The 24,206-nt window shown below is 35.8% G+C and overlaps 5 protein-coding genes across 7 annotated transcripts; 3 read left to right on the forward strand and 2 right to left on the reverse strand.

The window, feature by feature from the left end:
* The first annotated feature begins 1,435 nt into the window (after positions 1 to 1,435).
* LOC147280739 (KRR1 small subunit processome component homolog) lies at positions 1,436 to 3,950 on the forward strand. The gene is made up of 6 exons (XM_086246379.1): positions 1,436 to 1,574; positions 2,436 to 2,512; positions 2,610 to 2,720; positions 3,104 to 3,193; positions 3,654 to 3,692; positions 3,798 to 3,950. Exons 1-6 carry the CDS (start codon positions 1,436 to 1,438, stop codon positions 3,948 to 3,950), a joined length of 609 nt encoding a protein of 202 aa, XP_086102505.1.
* Positions 3,951 to 4,643: 693 nt separating this feature from the next.
* Positions 4,644 to 7,794, forward strand: PEX12 (peroxin-12). The gene is made up of 10 exons (XM_086247248.1): positions 4,644 to 4,823; positions 4,932 to 5,037; positions 5,171 to 5,319; positions 5,430 to 5,679; positions 5,837 to 5,946; positions 6,164 to 6,238; positions 6,471 to 6,557; positions 6,789 to 6,875; positions 7,099 to 7,236; positions 7,465 to 7,794. Exons 1-10 carry the CDS (start codon positions 4,716 to 4,718, stop codon positions 7,534 to 7,536), a joined length of 1,182 nt encoding a protein of 393 aa, XP_086103374.1. The 5' UTR covers positions 4,644 to 4,715; the 3' UTR covers positions 7,537 to 7,794.
* Positions 7,795 to 7,914: 120 nt separating this feature from the next.
* Positions 7,915 to 10,090, reverse strand: LOC147280741 (uncharacterized). 2 transcript variants are annotated; one of them, XM_086247247.1, is made up of 5 exons: positions 9,986 to 10,090; positions 9,766 to 9,872; positions 9,163 to 9,604; positions 8,242 to 8,772; positions 7,915 to 8,110 (listed from the first exon to the last, which is right to left on the reverse strand). In XM_086247247.1, exons 1-5 carry the CDS (start codon positions 10,067 to 10,069, stop codon positions 8,030 to 8,032), a joined length of 1,245 nt encoding a protein of 414 aa, XP_086103373.1. In that variant the 5' UTR covers positions 10,070 to 10,090; the 3' UTR covers positions 7,915 to 8,029. The 2 variants fall into 2 exon arrangements, with proteins under 2 accessions (XP_086103373.1, XP_086103371.1); XM_086247245.1 differs by having other exon boundaries at positions 8,242 to 8,720; positions 9,099 to 9,604.
* A 1,648-nt stretch (positions 10,091 to 11,738) lies between these two features.
* On the forward strand, positions 11,739 to 16,872 carry LOC147280742 (uncharacterized). Of its 2 annotated transcripts, none has more exons than XM_086246009.1 (9): positions 11,739 to 11,871; positions 12,581 to 13,097; positions 13,712 to 14,091; positions 14,508 to 14,757; positions 14,843 to 15,008; positions 15,098 to 15,200; positions 15,651 to 15,779; positions 16,095 to 16,310; positions 16,410 to 16,872. In XM_086246009.1, the coding sequence occupies exons 2-9, from the start codon at positions 12,866 to 12,868 to the stop codon at positions 16,686 to 16,688; spliced, it is 1,755 nt and encodes a 584-aa protein (XP_086102135.1). In that variant the 5' UTR covers positions 11,739 to 11,871; positions 12,581 to 12,865; the 3' UTR covers positions 16,689 to 16,872. The 2 variants fall into 2 exon arrangements, with proteins under 2 accessions (XP_086102135.1, XP_086102134.1); XM_086246008.1 differs by lacking the exon at positions 11,739 to 11,871 and adding an exon at positions 11,878 to 12,006.
* Positions 16,873 to 17,424: 552 nt separating this feature from the next.
* LOC147280743 (Ankyrin repeat family protein) lies at positions 17,425 to 21,566 on the reverse strand. The gene is made up of 3 exons (XM_086246007.1): positions 21,230 to 21,566; positions 18,856 to 20,822; positions 17,425 to 18,107 (listed from the first exon to the last, which is right to left on the reverse strand). Exons 2-3 carry the CDS (start codon positions 20,497 to 20,499, stop codon positions 17,721 to 17,723), a joined length of 2,031 nt encoding a protein of 676 aa, XP_086102133.1. The 5' UTR covers positions 20,500 to 20,822; positions 21,230 to 21,566; the 3' UTR covers positions 17,425 to 17,720.
* Positions 21,567 to 24,206: the final 2,640 nt, after the last annotated feature.

The raw sequence follows: 24,206 nt of genomic DNA on the forward strand, positions 1-24,206 counted from the left end.
GTGTTAATGACTCTTTACTGGATGAGATTGTTTACTTGGTTATCAGTATCATTTGTTTGCATTAATTTGTTTACCTGAAAAACCCAGAGCAATTGTTTACTTAATTAATTAGTTTTCCGTATCATTTGTGTTAATGACTCTTTACTACGTACTGGATGAGATTTTCTTACATTACTGAAAGCTCAGAGCAATATTGTTTACTTAGTTTTCATTATCTTGTATTGTATTCAGCTCATTTTGACAATATGAGCAACAAAAAGATCTGCCCTCCCTTCTATATATTTATCTAAGGGATGGAAGGGCAGGACCTTTAGTGTTCGATCCCTTCAGCCAATATGAATTCATCATGAAAAATTATAAAGGATGGATGATGTTTCTTAAACATTTGCTGCATGCGTCGAAAACTTGTACATAAGATTGTAATATGGCTTTGCTAGCTTAATTTCATAGTTTTTGCTTTTGTTGGTTTGAAATTTGTTTCATAGAATCCCATAAGGCTAGCTCTAAAACAAGCAACATATATACAGATTGATTCCAAATTTTACAAGCAAAGCCGTACGTGTGAAGTAAGTTATAGGATGAATCAATGTACATATATGTTTTCTTCAATCATCCTGTATGGGTGTATGCCTTGCACTTAATTTGTTCAACCAAGAGCATTATCTTGTTCCAAGAAGGGGCATTAGGGTTTATGAGAGAGGCTTTGGGTATGAGGGATCGATTATGAAAAACCCTTTCCATAGTTATTTTTGCCATCGTGCACAGCGTACATGTATATAATTAGATGGGTCAAGGAAGGCTTATTAATTGCTTTCCGTTTCTCGATTTCTTAATTGGAAAAGATGCTGGTGATTTGATTGAAGTTTAACATTTATACCCCATATTAGCAGATCGAGCTGATAAGTAGCGGATAAGTTTGGCTTAATTAATTACATGGATAAGTATCTATCTAGAGCACATAGTTACATGGATAAGTATATTCGAATTAAGAACTTGCGCCGAAGGAAGGGCGAAGCGGTTTCGTTAGGTACGTAGCCACAATCTCCTATGTCATATGATAAACTTAATTATATATAGCCACTAATTGGTTGGTTCTCTTATGATCAATTTCTTTCTTTGATAACATATTTTTCAATATTTTTCAAGTTCAATAGGCGTTTATATATCCTTTTCTTTTTCCTTTTTCTTTTTTCTTTTTACAACATCCTGAATAAGGATTCTCCGAAGCTTTTTCAACCCAGATCTCACAATTAATTTAGCCTTTGCCTCATGACCGTCATTTGCATTAGATTTATGTGGAGGCCTAGGGTCTGAACCCGATCCGATAACTAAGCAATTCTGGTGAATTAAGTTTGATAAGCAGCGAGAATCTGACTTTTGTCTCTTTCTCTGTGTATATAGCGTTTCAAAAACTGAAACAAAATCAGCAGTGACGATGGAGAGCAACGAGGGCCGCTTGAAAATGGAGAAGTTTGGCCATTTTGGTTTTGGTAACAAGAAGTTTGGCCCTTTATGGAACAAAGATGGCATGCTTGAAGTCACCTCTTTCTCTAGGTACATCCCTATAGCAATAGGTACGTACCTTCCTAGCTCTCTTGGGTTCTTATTCTTCTTTGTTTGTTAGGCTGCTCAGAAATTTCCTATTGTAGCCAATTGGGATGCTATATCCTACAATTTTCACCCATATATTATATAGGTATTTTTTTTAACATTATCCTTGAGTTACTGAATGCATATTTGTACGTGTGTGCATATTATGTTTGGATAAAACGTTCCCATTTTGTATGTGTCAGCTGGTAGTACGTTCAATATCCCTCTGCAAAGTGCAAGCCTGGGAATGACATGTTCATTTACAATAAAATTTACCGTCTTTTTGTCCACCAAATATCTAACTTTGGTCTGTATATATATATATATATACAGGCTTCTTCTGTTGAGGTATACATCAACTTATTTATGTTGAGGTATGACTTTGTTGGGGCCTACACGAGTCCTTTTGTGTCGATCCGAACCGTTCGCAAGAATCATCTTCATTGATAGATCATCTTTGCAAAAAATTAGCCAAATCGGAAATCATTTGCCTATCTAATTTTGATAAAACAAATTGACAGTTTCATCGAAAATATTTGGTTCGTCTATTTATTTGATCAAAGTTAGATAGGCAAATGATTTCCGATTTGGTTAATTTTTTGCAAGGATGATCTATCTATGGAGATGTAAAAATTGAACAGTTTGGATCGACACAAAACGACTTGTGTGGGCCCCAACAGGGTATACCTTAACATAAATAAATTGAGATATACCTCAACAGAAGGAGCTGTATATATATATATATAAAGCAACCAAAGTCAAAGGGGGAGTAAAAAGGGCATAAAGTAAACAAATACTTTTTCACTTATGAACCTTAATTAAATTGCATTGTTTTTTGCGCGCAGAAAAAGATCTGCTAGATGCGTGGCCGATGGTGAGATCTGCTTTAGAAGAGTATGGTATTTCATGTGCAATTGATCTGGTATGTCAAAATAAATGCTGTTTACGAAAAATGTTGAGTTTGTAATATTGAATTATTGATCTTTGTAATTTGTTGTTTTTTTTTTAATTATGTTCAGGTTGCTAGTGTTTTAACTTTCTCAACAACCAAAACCGAGGACGCAGCTGATATTATTCCCAAGGCTAGGGGTCTATTAAAACTTTTGTCAATAGGTGTTCTGGCACCTCGGGTATGAATTAATGCATGCGTGGCAGATCCTTTGTTGTTGTTCTTATCTGTAACCTATAACTCTATAAGCTATATTCTATAAGTTCAAATTATTTGAAATCGTTGCTAAGGTATTTGATCTTTCAATGTAATTCTTTCTATCTTCTAGGGCAACAACATGTCAATAATTTTGGTTGCAAGATGATCGAATAGTAATCACACATATTTAATTTTATGTCAGAATGTTTACTTCTAGCTCAACCAAAAGCTTAGGTTCACTTTATCCACCTTTAATTATGATATGATATTTATTCTGATTTTTAAGTATTGCTTTTTCATGGAACTGATTTTTCATACTTTTTTCTATTAATTTTCTAATTTAAGCGCACAACATTTTGATTGCAGGCATTAAAAGTACTGAATGAAAGACAATTTATTATCATCAAAATTGGGTGTATAGACGGTGGGCTTTGCAGAAATTATGGAATCAAGAAGGTGAGTTTTGCTTAAATTTCATCTTATTTCTTTTTTGTGTTGCAGGTGCCTGCCAAATTTATTAAAACAAATCTAAGTTATTGAACAGCTATCATTTATGTTCTTAATTGGAAGCATTTTCTATATATAGTTGTGAAGCAAGGACCTTTTAATTTCAGCAGTATAATGTAACATGCATGGTGATTAGAGCTTTTGTTTGATGTAAGTAGGGTTCTTCTAACCTCTACTATGTGTCTATGTGTACTGCAGGAGCAATTTGTTGAAAGGCGGAAATTTCTCACGAGCTCCCCCTTGCACGTGTGTAAAGTCATCTAAATCATCTTTTACACGTAAAATAAAAAATATATATGTATAGCTTCTCACTCCTTTAGGTACATCCGTACATGTATATATATATATATATGGTTCTTAATTTGTGATTGTTGCTTCCCTAATTGTTCACAATATAATTGAGATGTAGGTACTTGGAGAATTAACAGGCTGTGATATTTTTATTCTGGTAAGTATTAACTTTTTGTGATTTTGATGATTCTATTTTATATTTTTTTGTCTTCCCACCTCATTTACAAATTTAATAATTTTTAATCTTTTTGTAAATGAATAGGAAGATGTTGTTGCAGTTACAGGTTCATGTCTAGGATTAAGAATAGTAGAGAAGATCGTTAAAGATTGCATTGTTCATAAAGTGCCTCCTACATCTGGTATAAGAAATTTCAAAATGGTGTGTGATCGGATGAATCGTGAGACTTTGGATTAATCAAGATCTTGAGGCTTTTTTCATAAAAAAACTTTGTGTTTCTAAATTTATATTATATGGAGGGTTACCATGTTACAAATGTTATTCCAACTACTTAAAACTTCTGAAAATTTATTAAACATTTGATTATTATTTCTTATTATTGTTGTTCTCCCGCCCATTCCATCACAAGCATTAAATAATGAAAAATTGCATAAAAACTATCTATGCATTATTCATAATCTACAATGTACATATACATTAACATTACGCATTAAAATATATGTGCGTACGTTAAGAGTATCAATTTCTGTTACTACGCATTTGCGAAAAAATTATTATATAAAATTTTGATTTAAGAAACAGGTGAACATTAGTAAACTTCTTACTTCTTTCTCTAGCATTTTTTATTTATTACATGATAAGAGTTTTGATCGACCTTATCCGACTCATAACATCACTAGCATTGAACAATGAAAATTGAACAAAAATTATTCATTATGTCAAGAGAAGAAGTTGATAGTTTGATACCATAAACGATTTTATGGTTAAACAAACAATTGGTTTATTTTTTTGGCCATGTAACAAAAAACAAACAATTGGTTGATTTTGGTTTTTCATAGATCATCATTGAAGATAGGCTTAAAATAAAATATAAAAGGGTTAGGCCAATATATTAAAATTACATTTTATGGTGATAGAGTATATGGATAAGTGGACTCAAAAGGCATAACCAAGAAGGCAAGAATAGTGAAAAAGAAGCAAGCTGGGTGTTGGCTCGCAAGGATGTTGTTTCAGGTGGGAGGACAAGGGACTCGGCCCACCTTCTTCGAGATGGCGGCGGCTCAGCAGCTCCCCGCCAGTCTCCGCGCCGCTCTCACTTATTCCGTCGGCGTAAGTTCCCTTCATTTTTCTTTCAATTTCAATTTCCGGTTTTGTTTCTGGGTTTTGGTTGGTTGAGGATTGAATGATTGACTTCTCTGTAAATGTAAAATGTCACAGGTTTTAGCTTTACGAAGACCCTTCCTCCACCGGGTCTTAGACTATGAGGATGAGTTCTTTGCCTTCCTCATGCTCATTCTCGAAACCCATAGCTTACGAACTACAGGTAATTTTCTCAATTCATTTTCCTCCTTTGGAATTACAGGAATTACTCTCCTTTTCATTTGATTCAATGACTGTTACCATCTACAGTATTTTTTTTTTTTTTTTTTTTTTTTTCTGGGTCCTATTATCTTCAGATGCTTCGTTTTCTGAGTCTCTATATGGATTAAGAAGGAGGGCTGTGAAGATAAAAGTCAAAAAGGATGATGCTCGATTGAACCCAGGTGATGGAATTCATCACTCTGGGTTAGAGAAGCGCCAAAAAGTTCTTTCAGTCGTATTTTTGGTACTCCCCTGCTTATTTTGTTCATCATTCTTTTTAGCTATGTCGATTTCTTTTCTCTGATAGCTCTAGGTATATGAAAGAGTAATGATTTGTGAACTCATGTGTACTAGGTTGTATTGCCTTACTTTAAGTCAAAATTGCGTTCGATCTATAATCAAGAAAGGGAAGCCAGGCTTCAAGCAAGTTTATGGGGACACGGTGATGAACGATTTGATGATGCTGACATGTTCGATAGAGGGGAGGTTTCTGTTGTTTCAAGAGGAACTTTGGATGTGGAAGCATCAGTTCGGGCACGTTTGGCAAAGAAGATCCAGAAATTTATAGGTGCTTGCTACCCGTGCCTACATGCTAGCAGTGAAGGTATGTGCATCTTCCTAGCTGGATCCTTGATTTTGTATGAGTTGAATCTATATGCTGAAGTCTGCTTAGAAGTACTGTAGGTTCTTTATTCATGTAAACCGTCACCTTATGAACCTCTGGTTAGATTATCCATTCTAACCTAGAACTGATGATGCAGGATTTTCATTTGCTTATCAGATGTTATACTTGTTGGATGCGACTGGATTTTATTCGTTAGGATTACATGCACTTGGGATTCATGTCTGTCGAGCTACTGGGCAAGAGCTGGTACAGTGTGGCTAGAATTTCTTGTGGTTCTCTTGCATTCTTCTGTTTATATTTTTAGTGCATTTAGTCAGGGATTTTCTGGTACCATATATTTTGTCTGTTGAATGTTTAAATAATCTATGAGAGTGAGAAAAATGATAGTTGACTTGGTCGTGACTTCTTATTTTTCAATTTTATTATTCAATACTTGAAATACAGTTTTTTGGTGTCAAGGTAGATGGATACTTCTTCTAGAATTTCAAAAACAAGAAGCCGTGAACGTGAGAGACTTCGTGGTCCTCCATGGTTGAAGGTATAACTTCATTTGGTTAGTTTGGATAATAGCTCTAACCAAATCCTCATTCTGTACTATATTTATTTGTGGAAAGTAACAAGACCAATGCTTTTTGTCTCTGTTTATGAGTTTTATTCATAGTCATATTGGTTTGAATCATATGATACTAAGGCCTTACTTACATATGCAAGTAATCAGCTTTTCTATTTCTATTTGATTAGTGATAATTCTGACATAATTTACCATACAGGCTTTACAAGGAACATTGCTCAGCTGTACATACACAGTGCTTGATTATGCACAGACTGGGTTAATTGCAGCAGTATTCTTTTTTAAAGTGAGTGTGGCTTACCTATCTATGATGTTATGACTTTTGTAATTATGGAAAAATCTTCTCTTATCCCCCCCCCAATATTCCTTTTCTAAGTAATAATAATAGCAGGATACATGTTTTCTCATGTTCTTCAATTCACATTGAATGAAACATCTGACCTTTCATTTTTATTGTTTTTGCCTTTTTCTCTCTCTTAGTCATCATAACTGTAATTGATTTGAATTAAACTCATAGATGATGGAATGGTGGTACCAATCTGCTGAAGAGAGAATGTCAGCTCCTACCATATACCCCCCACCTCCTCCACCTCCTCCTCCCCAGGTGAAGTGTTTACGATCCATCTTAGCTTTTGCAAGTCCAAATATTTAGTTGAATTGAAGTATCTAGTGATCACAAATAAAAATGAAAAGTTCTCCTAGGTTAAAAATGAGATTGAGTTATGAAGTTTATGTTTTATTGAAACGCTTACAATTGACACTTCCAGTTTATCATTAGTCCTGTTATGTTGCTTAAATAATCAAGTCTAACCCATCATCCTAAACAGGTTGCCAAAGAGGGGATTCCACTGCCACCCAATAGAGCTCTTTGTCCTCTCTGTTCACAGAGGCGTGCGAATCCATCTGTAGTTACAGTTTCTGGGTTTGTCTTCTGCTATGCCTGCATTTTCAAGTATATTTCCCAGGTGAGGCCTCCAGAAGTGTTAATTTTAATTGACGAACTTCTAAAGCTTATGCTTCCATACAGTGGAATCCCAAGATCTATAATATGTATCCTTGGACTTCCCTGTTTTAGTTGTTTAAGGTTAATGGCTAAAAAGAAGAGCTTAAATCTTCTTTGGAGCCAATACTCTATTATCAATACATTTATCTCATGTGACTAAATGTCTGTCTACGGATTTTTGTTGATGCAGTATAAGCGCTGTCCGATCACATTGATGCCTTCTACCGTCGACCAGATAAGGAGGCTCTTTCACGATGTCTAGAAAACCCAGCAGGGTATATATTGAAGGAAAAATAACATATTTCCTGTGCCAAAGGATTTTGTGATTGGGATATGGCTCTGTTAGGGGAGTCGTATTGTCCCTTTAGGGAAACTGTAGTATGGGAAAACAAAAAAGGAAGAATAAAGACGAATTCCTTCTTTTATATATTTCATGTATTCTCTTGCAGGTCGAGATTAAATTCACAGATATGCAAACTGCACTGTCAATTGATGGTGATATGTTTAATATTTGTATTTCCATGACAAGTTCATTAGCTGAATTTTTCAGGATTTAATTAGTTAGTTGCATACTGAAATGTAAGATAATTTACTTGTGAAAAGACAATTAGAAAATTAACAAATTTCCTTATTATTGATCAGACAAACCTGAGTGTTGGAAATTGGAATTCAAAACAAATGGGATTACATGAATATTCACAACACATTTACGGAATACCCCATCTCATCCTCCATAGGTATAATTGGTAGACATGCTAAGCTTCAAGAATACCTATGTCTAAAGCTCTCTCCAGTTTTGCCTGGAATGGAGTAGACTTCCATTTCACATTCTGATCCTGCACAATTCAAAGCACATTCCATCAAAACCAAAAACAAAGAAAAAGAAGAAGAAAAACCATTCAAAGCATATTTTCATCAAAACTAAAAACAAAGAAAAAGAAAAACCTGTAATGAACTTCACTCTTACCTCTCTGTTCTGATCAGTACGACTCCAGTAGCTCCCTACAGTACCTATGATTGGTATTTCATCAGGACTTGGGCTTCGCGACCGTTTGGGAGTGGAAGAAGCAGACAACTGTTTAAGCTCTTTGGCGGTCCATGCTCCTAAAATTGGCCTATCTTCACGGCTTCTCGGTGACTTTACTTCCTCACACAGTGAGCTCCCCACAGAATTATTACTAGTATTGGACTTGGGTGTGGTCTCAGATTCAACCAACCAGCTTGAAAGGCTGGTATCAACCCCAATTTCTTGGTCAGCAAGCTTCAGGTCATTGGGCTTTGGTCTTGTACAGTGTTTTGATAGCTTCAAAGTAGGCTCTGGACTAATGGGTATGTAGAAATCTTGCTCCATGCTTATGTTTTCCTTCTCTTGGTGATTTGAAGCTTTTGGAGTTGCTTTCTCTTTGACCTCCTTCCATTGAGTAAGATTTTCAATTGGGTTCAACACTGAATGACAATACCGACTCCTATCTCTAGCAATTTGGTTTGCCCCAATTGGCTTAACTTCATGGTCAGGGACACCAGGCTTTGGCATTGGACTATTGACCTCCGGACTATTGACCTCCTTCTCATCTGTTTCAACATCACAAACTTGTTTCCTAGAGTCTATTGATAAAGAAAACAAGGATTCAGAAGACTCTTCTTGAACTAGTATTTGTTTACCCTTGACCTCATCATCAACATGCCCATCATAATCATCTTCATTCAATTCACTGCCTACTACACCTTCCTTCTCTTGGTGCTCTGAAGCTGTTGAAGTTGTTGCTTTCTCTTTGATCTCCTTCCATTGAGTGGGATTTTCAATTGGGTTCAACACTGAATGACAATGCTGACTCCTATCTCTAGCATTTTGGTTTGACCCAACTGGCTCAACTTCATGGTCAGGGACACCAGACTTTGGCATTGGACTATTGACCTCCTTCTCATCTGTCTCAGCATCACAAACTTGTTTCCTAGAATTTATTGATAACGAAAACAACGATTCAGAAGACTCTTCATCTTGAACTAGCATTTGTTTACTCTGGACCCCATCATCAACACATCCATCATACTCATCTGCATTCAATTCACTTCCTTCTAAATCTACCACATCTTCATATTCATCCTCACTGTTTTGAAAATTTTCATATCTATGATTCAATCGATGAGATGATACCACACTTGATACAATTGAACCCAGAACTGGTACGATCACTTTTGGTGTTTCCTCTTTCTTTTCATTATCTTTCTCCTCATTGATTTCCACCAGATCACTGGTGACTTCTTTGACATTCAAATTAAATGCAGCTTCCTTTTTGGCACCATTCTTTGACTGTTCTTCAATCTCCTCTCTGGATACACATCATATTAATGAACAAACATATAGATCATCATAAATTCACACATATTAAATAGCATGTGCTACATTACCATAAATAACACAAAACCCATAAATTCAGAAACTCCCAAAAAGAAGCGACCCAAGCTGTAACAATAATAATGGATAACTTACTTTGATTCTGTGATGGGTATAATGGCTTTCACAATGTCTTCTAGTTCTAGATTTGTGGTTTCAGCTGGTTGAATTTGAACAACTTCCTCATCAGCAGCTTCAAGGCTCTATATATAGCAAATCTCAGATAAGTAAAATCTAAACGAAGTATAATATAAAAATCAACAGAAGAAAAAAAAAAAAAACGTAAAGCAGCTTTTGGAAAGGGGTGCTTAATTACTTGGTGTTTAGAGGGAGTTACAGTCACTGATTTTGGGTGCTTTCGGTGCTTACAAGAAGTGAAACAAGCTAGAAAGCACACCATTATTAGCTACTTTGCTTTGACTGCAGATGCCTTTTGATTCAGAAAAGATGGAGACTGGTTTAAGAAAAGAGAGAAAAACGGTCAAGAAAGTTTGAAGAATCTCAAGCTTCAAAATATGACCGTTGGAAATTGAGATTGTTTGGCTTCATTTAATGGAAGTCAGTTTGAGTGACCGAGTATCTACTAAATGGATCTTCTTACGGCCCAAGTATGTTTGGGCCTGTTGAGCCTGTGCAATCGTAACAAAGTCCATCACAATTGAAGTCTACCAAACCATCAATTCTTAAAAACCATAAAATAAAACATTTGAATGTGATAACGAAAGCACAATGGTGACTTGGTGAAGGACCCATTCGTAATTTGCGAAGAATATGTTCTTTCTCGATAACAAAAAGACTGTGTTGTGGCCCCCACGTGGGGCCCACAACGGGTCCACTAATTGTTTTTATTTTTTTCGGTAAAAGGTCCACTAATTGTTAACATTTCATGGTCGTCCACTAACAAGATAGTGTTGTTATATAATTATATTTAAGAAAAAAAATTAAAATTTGCATTGATTATGCCAAGAGAGCGGTGCTAAAAGTCTCAAAGATGTCAAATTATATGTTAGTACTTCGTTAATTTATATATGGACCACTTAAATAATTATTAATTTTATAATAAATAAAACATTGATAAGTATATTTAAAATTCAAATTTAGAATATAAATTTAAGGTCTCTAATATTATTGATGCCAAGATTCAACTGCTTAATTATCATAAAATTTTATTCAATATAATTTGCTATTTTCGTATTTTCCTAATTCTATTACCAGGTAAGTGTAAGTGTAAGATAAAATGGTCAGCCCAGATAAGAAAGTTTGAATAAAAATTTGAAACTAGTTAAATTCTTGAGCATTTAAAAGGAAACTGAAGTATAAATTTTGTTCAAACTTTTCAAAGGAAATGATCATATCTAACAAACCTAACTCTCTATCCTTAATTAGTTGGATAAAAGAAACTTTCTATCATTAATTATCAATGCATTATCTTAACCTTTCAAATATTTTGAAAACGTGTTTTTTCAGGCAAAGTAATTAAATAATTTGACAGGTATGACTTTTTAATTTTTATCCAGCTATATATATAATATCAACTACAAGCTGATCATATACATCTCATGGTGGCCATGGCATGGCAATGCTATATTCATTACCTACTAGACTACATTATATTCATTATGTCAGCTAGTTTAATTATATCTTGGGTTTTTCATTAGTATGTATAATGTAGTATAGAAGCAGCTAAACTATTTGCATATACAACTACGCTTGAATAAATAATTTAGACTAATTAGTTTTTTCCTAGATAATTTATATTAATTAACTGTAAAGAGCATATTAGAACAATCAATAATACGTGACACCGGCCAGTGACCGGACCAAAATTAAGAAAGTGGGGGGAGGGGGGGGGGAAGAAAAGTGTAAAGTGTCAAGTCTGCAAGCCAATAATGAGAGACGTTGGTCACTTCAAAATACTATTTTTTTTAAAGGGAGGGAGTTGGTGTTTTTGATAATGATCATATTTAACTAGAAGTGACCAAAGGAGAAGGGATATGTGGCACCCTTCTAATAACTGCATAAAATAAACCATCTTTCTAGCTAATTCTATATATTTGGGTGTACCATATGTGCACTGTGCACCTCCCTCTTTCGGCTGACAGAGACTGAATCAGCTGCACAAAAATCTTAACAGCATTGAGTGGATGACTGGGGTTGTTCAGAGGATGATATGTCTGTTTCTTTCTTGAGAAACTGAACATGGTCAGCACCCCAATGCCACTTACACTCTTTTCCTCTCTCTCTCTCTGTGAAAATACTGTTCTTAATTTTTTTTGGGTTTTCTGAGATATCCATTGGGACTTTTGGTGCAAGTTTTTCTTTTTCAATTTCTTCAAGGTACCCATAATTTAGAAATAAAGAAAAACTCATTCCAAATTTGGTGTTTTGGTGTCTGCTTTCTAAACTGTTTGCTTGTTGTTTTGTGGTATGTGTCTCTATGCATGGGCTCTCTCTTGTTACCCAAGTGAAAGTATCTATTTTTTCTTTTTACAGCTTGATTGGAAGAAGATAGTTTACGAGTCATGGTTGTAATATTTCGTCTCTATCATTATCTCTTTAACTTCCTGTGTTTTTCTTTTTAACCTCAGAACGTAAAATGGGTCTTTGCGATTCTTCCGTTTCTATCTTCTTCATTTAAAGGTTTTGAATTGCCTTTTGTAATCCAAATGGGAACACAGGGTCTCTTGAGTTTTCTTATTGTTAATCAGCAAAATTAATTTTTTGCTATTTACATAGTTTTGGAATTTCCATTTCCAGTTGCTTTTTATCTATCTGGTTGAATTAGTGAATTTGCTACTTTTTCATTTTTATTACAGTGATTAACTGATTATAGTAAAAAATTCCTTATATATTCTAGATATTCTGGCACATATAATGCATTTCTGATAAGAAATTTCATTTATTTTTGCAGTTGGAAGGAAGATAGAGGTGGACCACCAAGATTTTAAGGTGAAATGGAAGGTTGAGATTGCAATTTTGTGATTTTGGTCCTTTGGTATAGTTTGGAACCTATTCCCATAAACAAAAGTAGAAGTAAAAAAAAAAGAAAAAAAAAAAAAAGTTAAAACTGCTTCATGTGATTTTAGTAATGAGTTAGTTGGCGTGCCATGGAATTTTGGTGAAAAAGGTTTTCTGGGGTTCTTTGTTTCTTGAAGTTAAAGAATTTTGGAGAAAGAAAAAAAGAGAAGTAATAATTATGGAACCATTGAATCAGAAGTCGCTTGAGAGAGCTGTTTCTCAGAAGGCTTTGCAAATGGGGAGTTCATTTCCATGCCAAATTTGTGTGGTGGGTTTTCTCTGTGGAATCTGTCTTACTTCTCTGTTCATGTCTGCTCTTACTTCACTTGGTACTTTCGAGTTTGGCGGGTTTTCTCCTTCAACCATTTCTGAGGGTCCTTCAACTGGGAATTCAAGCTCAGAGATTATCAGTGAGTGAGATTTCCTCATTATTATCTCATGTTTCAATTTTTGGCTTCTTTAGTTTCTTTGTTCTAGTGGACCTGGGTCATTTCTGCTTTTCTTTGCTCTACTTGACTTTGCTTATAATAAAAGGAAACTTGGAATGAAGCAATTATGCATTGAAAATTTTTGGGAAGTATAATTTGCTAACTTTAATGAGTTTGGTCACTTAGAAACTTTTAATGAGGTTTAATTAAAATCAGGGGTGAGAAAGCAGGGTGGGAATTATTAAAAGGTGTATTCAAAGCCACTTAAAGTTAGAATAACTTATTGATGAATAGATTTCGTTCACTTCAATATTTGACTTGGATTATAGTTGCTTCTTGAATATCTGCTTTATTAAGTCCATCCACTATCTTTTACAGAATTTCTTCCAGTTGAACCCATTAGATCCTTGAAATTAGTTCCAAACACACCATCAATTACTAGCTGTTAGATTTCAGTCACATTTGGACCTAATGGCACCTCTATGAGTAGATATGAACAATGATTTCAGTAATTGGTATGCATTGAATAGTTGAGTGAATTCAAAAGAATTTCCAAGAGATTATTTTCTGGTTTTGAATTAAAGATAAGGTTACAGGCACAGACAGCAGTTTTAAACCCATAAAAACAGCGATAAAAGTTGATTCACAGAGAAGTGAAGAAATGATCAATAATGAGAGAGTCTCATTATTGTATTCAGCTTGGAGTTCTTTGCTAACTGAATCAGATTCTGGAGAAAGTGATTCCTTGCTGAGACTTGGACTAAGCAGATCCAGTGTGCCAAATGCCTCTCATTTGGAAAACTGCAAGTTGAAAACACAAGTAAATGAGCGCCTTGATAAGCATGCTGAGAATGAGAGCTATCCTCCTTGGACAAGCTGGAAGGGTTTGTTGGACAGGTACCCAACAGCTGCAACTGATGAGCAGTCAAGATATTACAGACATCAAGCTATATCTGAAGGTGTTTATGCTCCCTGGGTATGTTTCTAGGATTTATAATCCAATAACTATTATATTACTCTACAACAATAATTTGGAGAATCAGCTATTAGTCAATGTTATGCATATATTTATGATTTGTACATATATACACATGTTTTTATAATTTCAAGACCAATCAATTCTTGTTTTCATCATGACCCTCCATTCTGCATAAGTGCATAGCAAGAATGCCAAGTAACCGTGAACTGTCTTGCAGAAAGTTCAGGGAACATTCTGATCTGTAATGAGTCTAACATTATTTCCCTAACATTCTAACCTGTAATCATAGATGATTGCTGAGCTCCATACTTAAGCACAGAATGTGCTATATGGAACATTTTTAATCACTGCAGTGTTAGTGAGATAACATGATATTGTTCTGCAATCTTTCACAACTATGCAAGCTTCTGTAGGTTACAGGGTCTGATGAAGAAAATTACCCCTTAACAAGGAAAGTGCAACGAGACATATGGATGCATCAGCATCCTTTGAACTGTAGTGATCCTAGTGTAAAATTTCTTGTAGCTGACTGGGAAAGATTACCTGGATTTGGCATTGGAGCTCAGATCGCCGGAATGTGTGGGCTTCTAGCTATTGCAATCAATGAAAAAAGGGTCCTTGTTACCAACTACTATAATCGGGCAGACCATGATGGTTGTAAAGGTATAACATAAATATATATCATCTTAGTGGTTTTAATGGTACATAACTTCTTCGATAAATAATGACAAGTTCCATGTATTTATAGGTTCATCCCGCTCCAGTTGGTCTTGCTACTTCTTTCCAGAAACATCCCTAGAATGTCGAGATCGTGCATTTGAGCTTATGCAAAGTGAAGAAGCCTGGAAAAAAGGCATTGTTAAGGCAAAAGAAAATTATAATTCGAAGCAAATATGGGCTGGACACACACCTAGGTAACAAATTGCATTTTCATATTCAGTTCACTTCTCAGTAATTGGCAGAGTATATTCTTTCATGTCATTATGTCAAATATTTAATGCAGAATATGGGGTAATCCCTGGAGTCATTTGCAACCTACAACAGAAATAAATGGAAGTTTGGTTGCTTATCATCGCAAAATGGATCGTCGGTGGTGGAGAGCACAGGTAACGCCTATAGTTCTTCTATAAATGTGTGATATGTTTGCTTTTACAAATCCAAAGACATTCTAGACTTTCTAGTCAAAGAAAAGCAAGATCTACCAGACTCCTACCCTTCTTATGGAAATGTTGAAATAAATGCAAATCTGAAACCTACACTCCCATGCTATCTACTGTTAGATAGTGACTTTAAGGTCTCATTTCTTTCCTTATATTTTCTCCCTCCTACTTTCAACAAGAGGAGATATACATATTTTTAAAGAAAACACTATAGTCGACTGCATTGGAACACTGTCAGAGCTCATTTTCTAGTAAACACAGACACATGGAGCATTTTCCTTGCATCATTAATACTTCTAAAAGAGGCATCCAAGTGTTGTCATTTGTTCAGTTATGGATAATCACTTTAGTTTTCCAGATTTGGTTGTAAATGGTTACATACTTACATTATTTCAGGCAGTACGATACTTGATGAGATTTCAAACTGAGTACACGTGTGGCTTATTGAACGTTGCTCGCCATGCTGCATTTGGAAAGGAAGCTGCCAATATGGTTGTAAAAAGTTTTGACGAGGAATGGCCCAAGGTTTGTTGCTTTTATCCCTTCTGCCCTGTTTTGCTTGCAGGACAGTGGTAGACAATAAAATTTGGGAATCATATATTGATCTCATAATTCTTGGAGGGGTATCCCTTATCCATTTCTAAAGTTTATTAAGGAAAGATAATATTATTTAGCATTACAATCTTCGTCTTTCTGAAACTGTTCGAACATAAAAAACCATCCAGTTTTATGCATGTGCGCTGTGAACGGCAATCATCATTCTGGGGCTCAATCTATCACATATTTTGCAAGTCTAATCTTCTCAAATGGTTAAGATTTATGATAAATCTTTTTTCGCAGGATGGTACAATCAACCAAAAGTCAGATATTGAAGAATTTGTTTGGTCTGATCACAAGCCGTGGATGCCTAGACCACTGCTCAGCATGCATGTAAGAATGGGAGACAAAGCATGCGAAATGAAGGTAGTTGAGTTTGAAGAATACATGGGTCTTGCTGGCCGCATTAGAAAGCGCTTCCCACAGCTTAAGAGTGTTTGGCTCTCTACTGAAATGCAGGTAAAATTTTGCTGCATTAGCATCATTTTTTCCAAATAATTATAGAAGTTATGGATTATGATTAAATCTAACACTAACAATGGTCCAATCTAAACCCAGGAAGTGATTGATAAATCCAAAATGTACCCTCACTGGGACTTTTACTACACAAATGTGACACGCCAAGTCGGAAACATGACGATGGCTACATATGAGACGAGTCTTGGGAGGGAAACTAGCACGAATTATCCGCTTGTTAATTTCTTGATGGCAACTGAAGCTGACTTTTTCATTGGAGCATTGGGTTCTACTTGGTGCTTCCTTATAGATGGAATGAGAAACACTGGGGGGAAAGTTATGGCTGGATACTTGAGCGTCAACAAGGACCGATTCTGGTAGAGAATAGAGAGATTCATCTAAACTGGCAGTTAATAGGCATGTAAATAATAGGTCAACAATTTTGTTGTCTGTATATGAGACTGAGTATTAGAGTATACACGTCTATCCTTAATCATGTTAGTTCTGTACATGCCCAAATGTATAAGAAAATATCCATAAAAGTAGATGTGCTGAATCACTCTCATTTTTGTGTGTCAAATGACTCAAATTTACTGTCAACGAGCTTATTGCTAAGTGTATGCTCATAGAAGAGGCTTGGGATTGATTAATTTCATAATGTTATTGGCCTGGGCACTGATATGGTTTGGGATGGCCATGCAGCAATCTTTTTTTTGGTTTTTGGCAGCAACCACTCATAGCTAAAAAAAAGGGAAAACAGAAAACAAAGGATAGGATAGGGTTATGATTAGAATTAATGCTACTTTTGAAAAATTGAAGGGCATCTTGTGATTCATTGGAGTGGCACAATTGGAAAATCCACGTGAAAAACGAGGGTATAATTGCAAAATGCTTACTCAAAGCTCAGTTTTCTAAGCCAGGTCAGGACGACAACAATACTGCAGAAGTTATAACTTGAAGGGAGATGCAACGATTTGCATATATTTTGGCAAACCCAAACTTTGTTGTTAACTTGTTAACATCTTGTCAAAGTTAAAGCATGTTCATGAATTATCAGTACAAAACAGACAGAACCGAAACAGATAGTTTTAGCTACAATGACAGGCACAAGAAAATATCAAACACAAAAATGTGGAATCGATAAAAACTTACATACAAAGATTGATGTGAATGAAAAATTAGACTAAGAGAAGCAGGTTCCTCTCTGATTTCAAAGCACATAACGATACAACAATTGAAGAAGTTACCCTTCTTCTAAATCAACAATTAATAGCCTAAAATGTATCTGGTAAGACTTCCACCATGGAATCCAAAGAGAAGAATAAAGGTCAGGAGTGCACAAGAATGAGCTTTACCTCTTTTTTGTCCCACCAAGTCCCTCACAGAGGCAAGGTAACATTGATGCATGCAAAACTACTCTTCAACATCCTCACTCGCCTGATGTCCCCCATCACCACCACCCTTGGCGGTTGCATGTTTCCTGTGTTTCTTGCTCCTGGCTTTCTTGGCCTTCATGCGGCGTTTTTTCTCATTGGCATCAACCCAGGTATAGTCCGACGGTATGAAGAAAGGGTCAATCTCATCCTTATATCGGTGACTATCACTCTCACTTGATTGCCCACCACGACTCCCTCTCATCCATGAAATCCATGATGAGGATCCCTCTGATTCCTTCGACTTTGCATCCTGAAAATGCGCTGGACTGGAGAGAGGGGTTGAAAACTCCTCCATTGGTTGGAGCTCCTCAAATTTTGTGAACGTTACAAGAACTCGTATTGTTGGGACAATTGGAATGGCAACCTGTGGTAGGGAAATGAAACATTATGTTAACATTAAAAGCAGAAGCTGCAAAACAATATTGGGTAAACCTAATAATTACAAGATGTAATTCTTTTTAGAACAATGATTTATCAACACAATACCAAATGAATGAAATAAGACATTACAACCTTAAGCCACCACTTTTTCCTTCCACACAAAGCAAATACAAATACAAATACAAAATCGATCAACAAAAAGAAGAGCTAGTCAATCCTTATAGATTTCAAATGTGCCATGCTAAGATTGGATATTTCAAATGTCTTCAAGAGTTAGTGGTCCTCCATTAAAACAAAGAATTGCAGTATTATATCCAATTTCTGCTCTATTATATGCCTTCCTGGAACTTGCCTAATTTTAAAAGTTCCCAGCTTTAAACCAAAGATTATCTGTATCTACCATTTGTATAGAGCAAAGCTTGAACTTTCAAGGAGAGTGACAGTAAGACTTCATCCAGAATATTTTGAGCTCTTTTTTTTTTTTTTTTTTTTTGAAAAATATTTTGAGCTTTGTTACGCATTCACACCATATAACAAGAAAATTATTTGGCATAAATCAAAGGAATTGTAGCAGAAGAAGTTGAATTTTGTTTATGAATTTTTAATCAGGTGAATTATAATAGAAACTGGAACCAGTAACATAAGCCTAGTCAAAATCATAATTGCATAAATAACCAAACAGAAGAAAATAGATGAAACCATAGTCTATCAAGCTCAAACTTTTGGATTACCTTGACAGGGAAAGTCCCATAGGGCAGTTTAGTAGTCAAAAGTTCCCTGAGTCTCCTTATGGCCTTGACCTTGTTTGCTAAGATGTCTAGTAAAGGAAGAAGCTCATCTGTTTTCAAAGGGAAATCTGGTGTCAACCACAAGACAGGTCTCAAACCCTTTTTGTACTCACTCTCATGCTTAGCCTCACCAGACCCTTTCTTCTTTTTCTTCTTACTACTTTTATCTTTTCCCTTCTTGGCATCTGCTATATCATCTCTAGGTAATTCAGATGATGGTTTTTGATGATCAAATGATTTCTGGTTGCCACCTTCTGGGGCCAACTTTGGGAACTTCTTCAAAATCTTCGGATCTTCTAATTCATCATTTCCCTTTGAACCTTTCTTGTTCCAACCAAACCAAGTCTTCTTCTCCTTAACAACACCATTGGATTCACAGTTCTCATAAGAACCTCCTGAACCATTTTCATGGCAGTCAGTGGCTCCATTTTCATCGTCCTCACAAACACCATCTGCATTCCCCACACGAAGTGCAGAATCCAACTGTATTTTTTCCTCAGCAGTCAAAACATCATCGTATTCATCATTATCACCACCATTTGCCATCCTTTCTTCATCATCCACTGCAAAGAGCTCCTCATCAGTCATAGCGCCAGGAACCCGCCTCGACTTCACACTCACCATCACGTGAAGCATATCATAAACTCTGGCCTTCCAATTTCCAACCATCTCAGTCCTCTCCTGACGCCTCCAATTTAAATGGGGAACAAGCTCTGCCTGAGTAACATCAATGCCTGGCCTATACATATTTGTCTGTGACATCAAGGCCACTTCATGGGCAACTTCAGCTTCGGTTGGTTGGGCACCAGCTCCTTCCAAAGCATTTGTGATTTCTTTCTCCTTATGCGCAAGAACAATCAAAGAACCAGGTGACAAATTCACATTACCATCCTCTGAAGTGTAGCCCTCTCCAAGAAACAGAAATGTTTGATCAGACCTTTGAATGCGAAACCCATCAAAACCAGCAAGGGTCATATCAGCGCGGAGATTAGAACCACGCTTCCAAATGCGGTAAGTATCCGATGGTGCAATTCGACCAATAAACGGGATGACTGAGCTCTCAAAATGAAAAGTTATCTCCATGTAAAAATCACGGATACGGGCTGCAGAGGCAACAATACGAGGAAGTCTACGACACCATTTGGCCCAAGCAAGGGGCTGGTAATGCCGCGCAATAATCATAGCAATTGCTTCCTCTCTAGTGCAGACTGCTTCTTGGAGAGCACTCCAACCATTCTCATTTTGAAGACTCCAATCAGCACCAGCGGCCATCAAAATCTCTGCTGAGTTTGGGTCCCGGAGACGCACTGCAAGATGGAGAGGGGTCTCACGACCAGGAACATCTCGGCGATCAATGAGTGCTGAGACAGCATCGGCTTGGAGCTCAGCCTCAAGGGATTCGGCTTCGGTGCTTACTTCACTGGCCTTGGCAAGCCGAGGGAGGGTAGAGATAATGCGCCTGAGGGCTGCATAGTCACGGCGTGCAACTGCCAAATGAGCTGGACTGTGGAAATATTTGGATAAATCTTCCATTGATTCTACTGCTTTTACTATTCTCTCTGTTCCTAAAGCTAACGTTCCCTTCATTTTGGGTGACCTAAAGCTTTGGAACTCAAATTTGAAACGGTTGTGCTCATATCTTCAAGTTCACAATTCGAAGAACCACAAACAATGCCTAGGGTTTCACACCAGAAAAATCTACCAATTAGGGCTTTTCACTACTGCTTAGCGCTATAGATTCCCAAACCAGAAAATTTAACAAAAACCTGTCTGAATACTTCGCTTTAAGAATCAAATGACACTTAATTTCCTCACCATGTCAAAGCTTTAAGCAAATTTAAGCTCAAACGTTACACCACCTGATCTTGAGCTCCGTCATAGCATAGCGACGCTGCCAGAAAGCTTCAAACCTGTAAAACAAACAAAAGATTTAAAATTTTTTAGCTCAAACCAAACCAGCACAAAATAACAGACAATCTCGTACAACTGAAGCTCAGATTTATGCATCAATAACCCAAATTCAAAATCATAATTTTCTGTTTGGTTACCGAGAATTGTGTATCCAATTTATTATATATGTATATGTATAAACTCTTTACACCCTAACGAAAATGAAGCAACCAATTCCCATAGCTAACTTAATTATCTACATTTTCCTAATACCACCTAAAAAAAGACTCATGATTTCAGTTTCATTGCTTTTCTTTATCTTGTATTTTCCTCAACTTTCCGAGCAAAGAGCAAGAGCAAGTGCAACCAAAAAGATATTCACTTTCTTTTTATCTCTAGAAAATAGAACAAGAAAGTAAGAAAATACCTGAGAAATAAAAAAAAATTGATTGGGTTTCAAAGTCAAGCAAAGCTCTCTCTCCTTCCTTCTGCTTGTTTAGCTTTAGTGGGCTCCAAATTGAGCTGCAGAAGGACAGAGAGAGATGGGGGTTAATCGGACGGTTGGTGTGGGATTTCAGATATGGGATCTAACGGTCAGGATCCTATTATCCTTCTTCTTCTTCTGGTTCACAGTATATTTAGAGTTGAAAGCACAAGTGGAGAGGACGTGACCCGACTCGGTCCCTGACTCGGTTCCCGCACCTAGCTCAGATCTCTCTCTGTATTTCCTTCCAGGTTGAGTCTCTTCACCTTTGCTTTTTCTCTGTCACAGTTTTGGAGCCAGACTACACCTTTGCCTCCCTTTATGTCGTAAATTACTTACTTGCCATCCTTGGTTTTGAATTTTCTTTCTTTTTTTAATCTTGGTATGGTAATTAGTTGTTAGTTCGTTACAGACTTACAGTTTACTTTTCTTCGTCGTAATAATTATCACGATTTAGTTCCCATATGCTATCATCAAGGATTGTAAATGCTCTAAAGCTTCGTATTAATTAAAAATATATACAGTTTTTTTTTTTAATGTGAAAGAGTAGATATTGGAATTTGGAACATACAGTATGTATCATTATGAAGAAAATAATATTAAATTAAAAGTTAGTTGAAAACTTGTTCGGTGATATAATAATTAGGTGTTACTTGTTAGTCGAATAATAAAGGTGCGAATATTTAATACCAAATATACAAGACACCTTGACAGCAAAATATATATAAATACTTTTGTACATTTTTTGGATGAATAGCAAAATATATATAAATAGTTTTATACAAGAATAAGAAACTTTCCGCATACTATCGTAATTTTTGAATTCAGATTAGGTGTGCGGAATTTTTGTTCCATTCTATTTTGATTCCAAACGTAAAGTACGTTACTAACCCCTTGATTTCAGGAAATTACATGCAGTCATTTTGTTACATAATGGATTGAATTTTTTGGACCAAGTCATGCATGATCCAACGGGCAATGGATCCTTGACATTGACCAAAGAATGGTATGAAAGCTTTTGTCTTTTGTTATTTTTTGTTATTATTTTTTTTTTTTATATGGGGTAGAAAATGTGAGAAAATATAAAACTTATGTTGCGGATATAAGTGTTTTATTATTGGAGCAGAAAAGTTCCCACTACATATAGCACAACTCTATTAATCATGAATTTGAATTCATGAATTTGGAATCTCTCATTGTAAATCGTTCACTAGAAATTCAGAAGTTCTCCAATTTTGTTTAGATTTTAATAGTATTTAAATTAAAAAATACATTATAACCTTGAGGATCTAGAACATCCTCTTGTCTTAATTATTCTTGACTTATATATAATCTATATAATTCATATGAATGTTGTTACATTATTAACAAGGGTGATAAAGTACTCAATTGAGGTACTTTCATCTACACAACTTGACATATATTTTCTTTGAAGGACCAAGTCATGTATCCTATAAAAACAAAAACAAAAACAAAGAAAAAAGAACTATGTCATGTAACCTAATATGGTATTGTGTCCCATGACATACACCAGAAGAGACTTAAAAATTAGAAAATAATTCTAAACTCCAAAGTTTTAGTTGGCATAGAATTAGGACCACCACCAGAGCACCGACAGTATGCTAAATTGCCATCTACTTGATCTGCTGAGAACATGAGAGATTGCATCACCAACTTATAATATCTCGTTATTAGGAGTAGGAGCCAGCCATCTCAGCCTCACGTGATACTTGATTGGGCTAACTATATATATTTTTAATTTATTTCATTTTTTTTTTCCTCAAATTTGTTAAGGAATATACTAATCATGAGAACTACACCTAAAGGGTATCATGCTTATGTATAAAGACTTCTGTTTTTATTATGTGATATCTTCTGTAAATACACTTAAAATCACTTTTAGTTATTTTTGTCAAACCCTATAAAAAAACACTTTTGAATAAGTCCTTTTTTTTTGGCCAAAGTCCTTACCTCCATGACATTCTTCCTCAACACATTCAATGAGCTAAATCAAACACCTTCCTTTTTGCCTCTTATACTTTTTGCACAAACCTTACAATTGATATTCTCTAATTATCTTTTAATTTATATATGCCTTTTCGTAACAAAAGCAATTCCTATGTTTATTTTTATTGTTCTTTTTTGGTATTTGATTAAAAGGCCTTGGCCAGTTGGCCATTGGGGACCATATAATCAGAGGCCCAGACGGCCGTATGATTTCATTGCTAGTGAGTTTTATGCTTGTATGTGGTTGTTGTCCCTTTGATGCTTAATTCTCAACTGCTACACCTCACTGTGGTATTGTGGGGTGCTTTTTTTCTTGCTCAGTACATGCATTGCCCTCTCAAACCAGCAATGGCATATTGGCAATATATATTATGGTCCCCTCATGCATGTGGCCATGGCTACCCAAAACTACAGCTTTTTATTTGTTTTTTTGCTTTTTCAGAGTGAAAGCCCCCACACTTCACTCTTGGCAATGGAAACAACTGAAAAAATTGGTACTTGGTTCTCTGTGTCCCTCCACCTGCAAGATGACTTTGATGGGTTCAATTAAACTCCTTCGGACTTTTGGAGGGAGGGTTGTCCTGGCTAAGCTAGACAGCTCCTAGTATAAGGTCACCTCACCATCAAATTTTGGCTAATCAAAGCAGTTGTGTACTACTACTACTACTACTAGCTAGTACTCGTATACAGAGTTACACATGCATACAGGCAACTGTCACCGTTCTTTGATAATAATTTAAGTGCATGCATAATAAGACTAAGAGAGAGCATGATGTGAAATGAAATGATGTTATGAAGACGACAGGGTGTGGTAACAAGCCATAATTGTTTAATTTTCTCCTTTTCCTTCCGTTATTGATTTAAAAAAAAAAAATTGTTTGTCAATGTTTTGTTTTTGGGTAGATCTGAAAGA

Source organism: Dryas octopetala, chromosome 6 (assembly GCF_963921425.1).
Source record: "Dryas octopetala chromosome 6, drDryOcto1.1, whole genome shotgun sequence".
NCBI classification, from domain to species: domain Eukaryota; kingdom Viridiplantae; phylum Streptophyta; class Magnoliopsida; order Rosales; family Rosaceae; genus Dryas; species Dryas octopetala.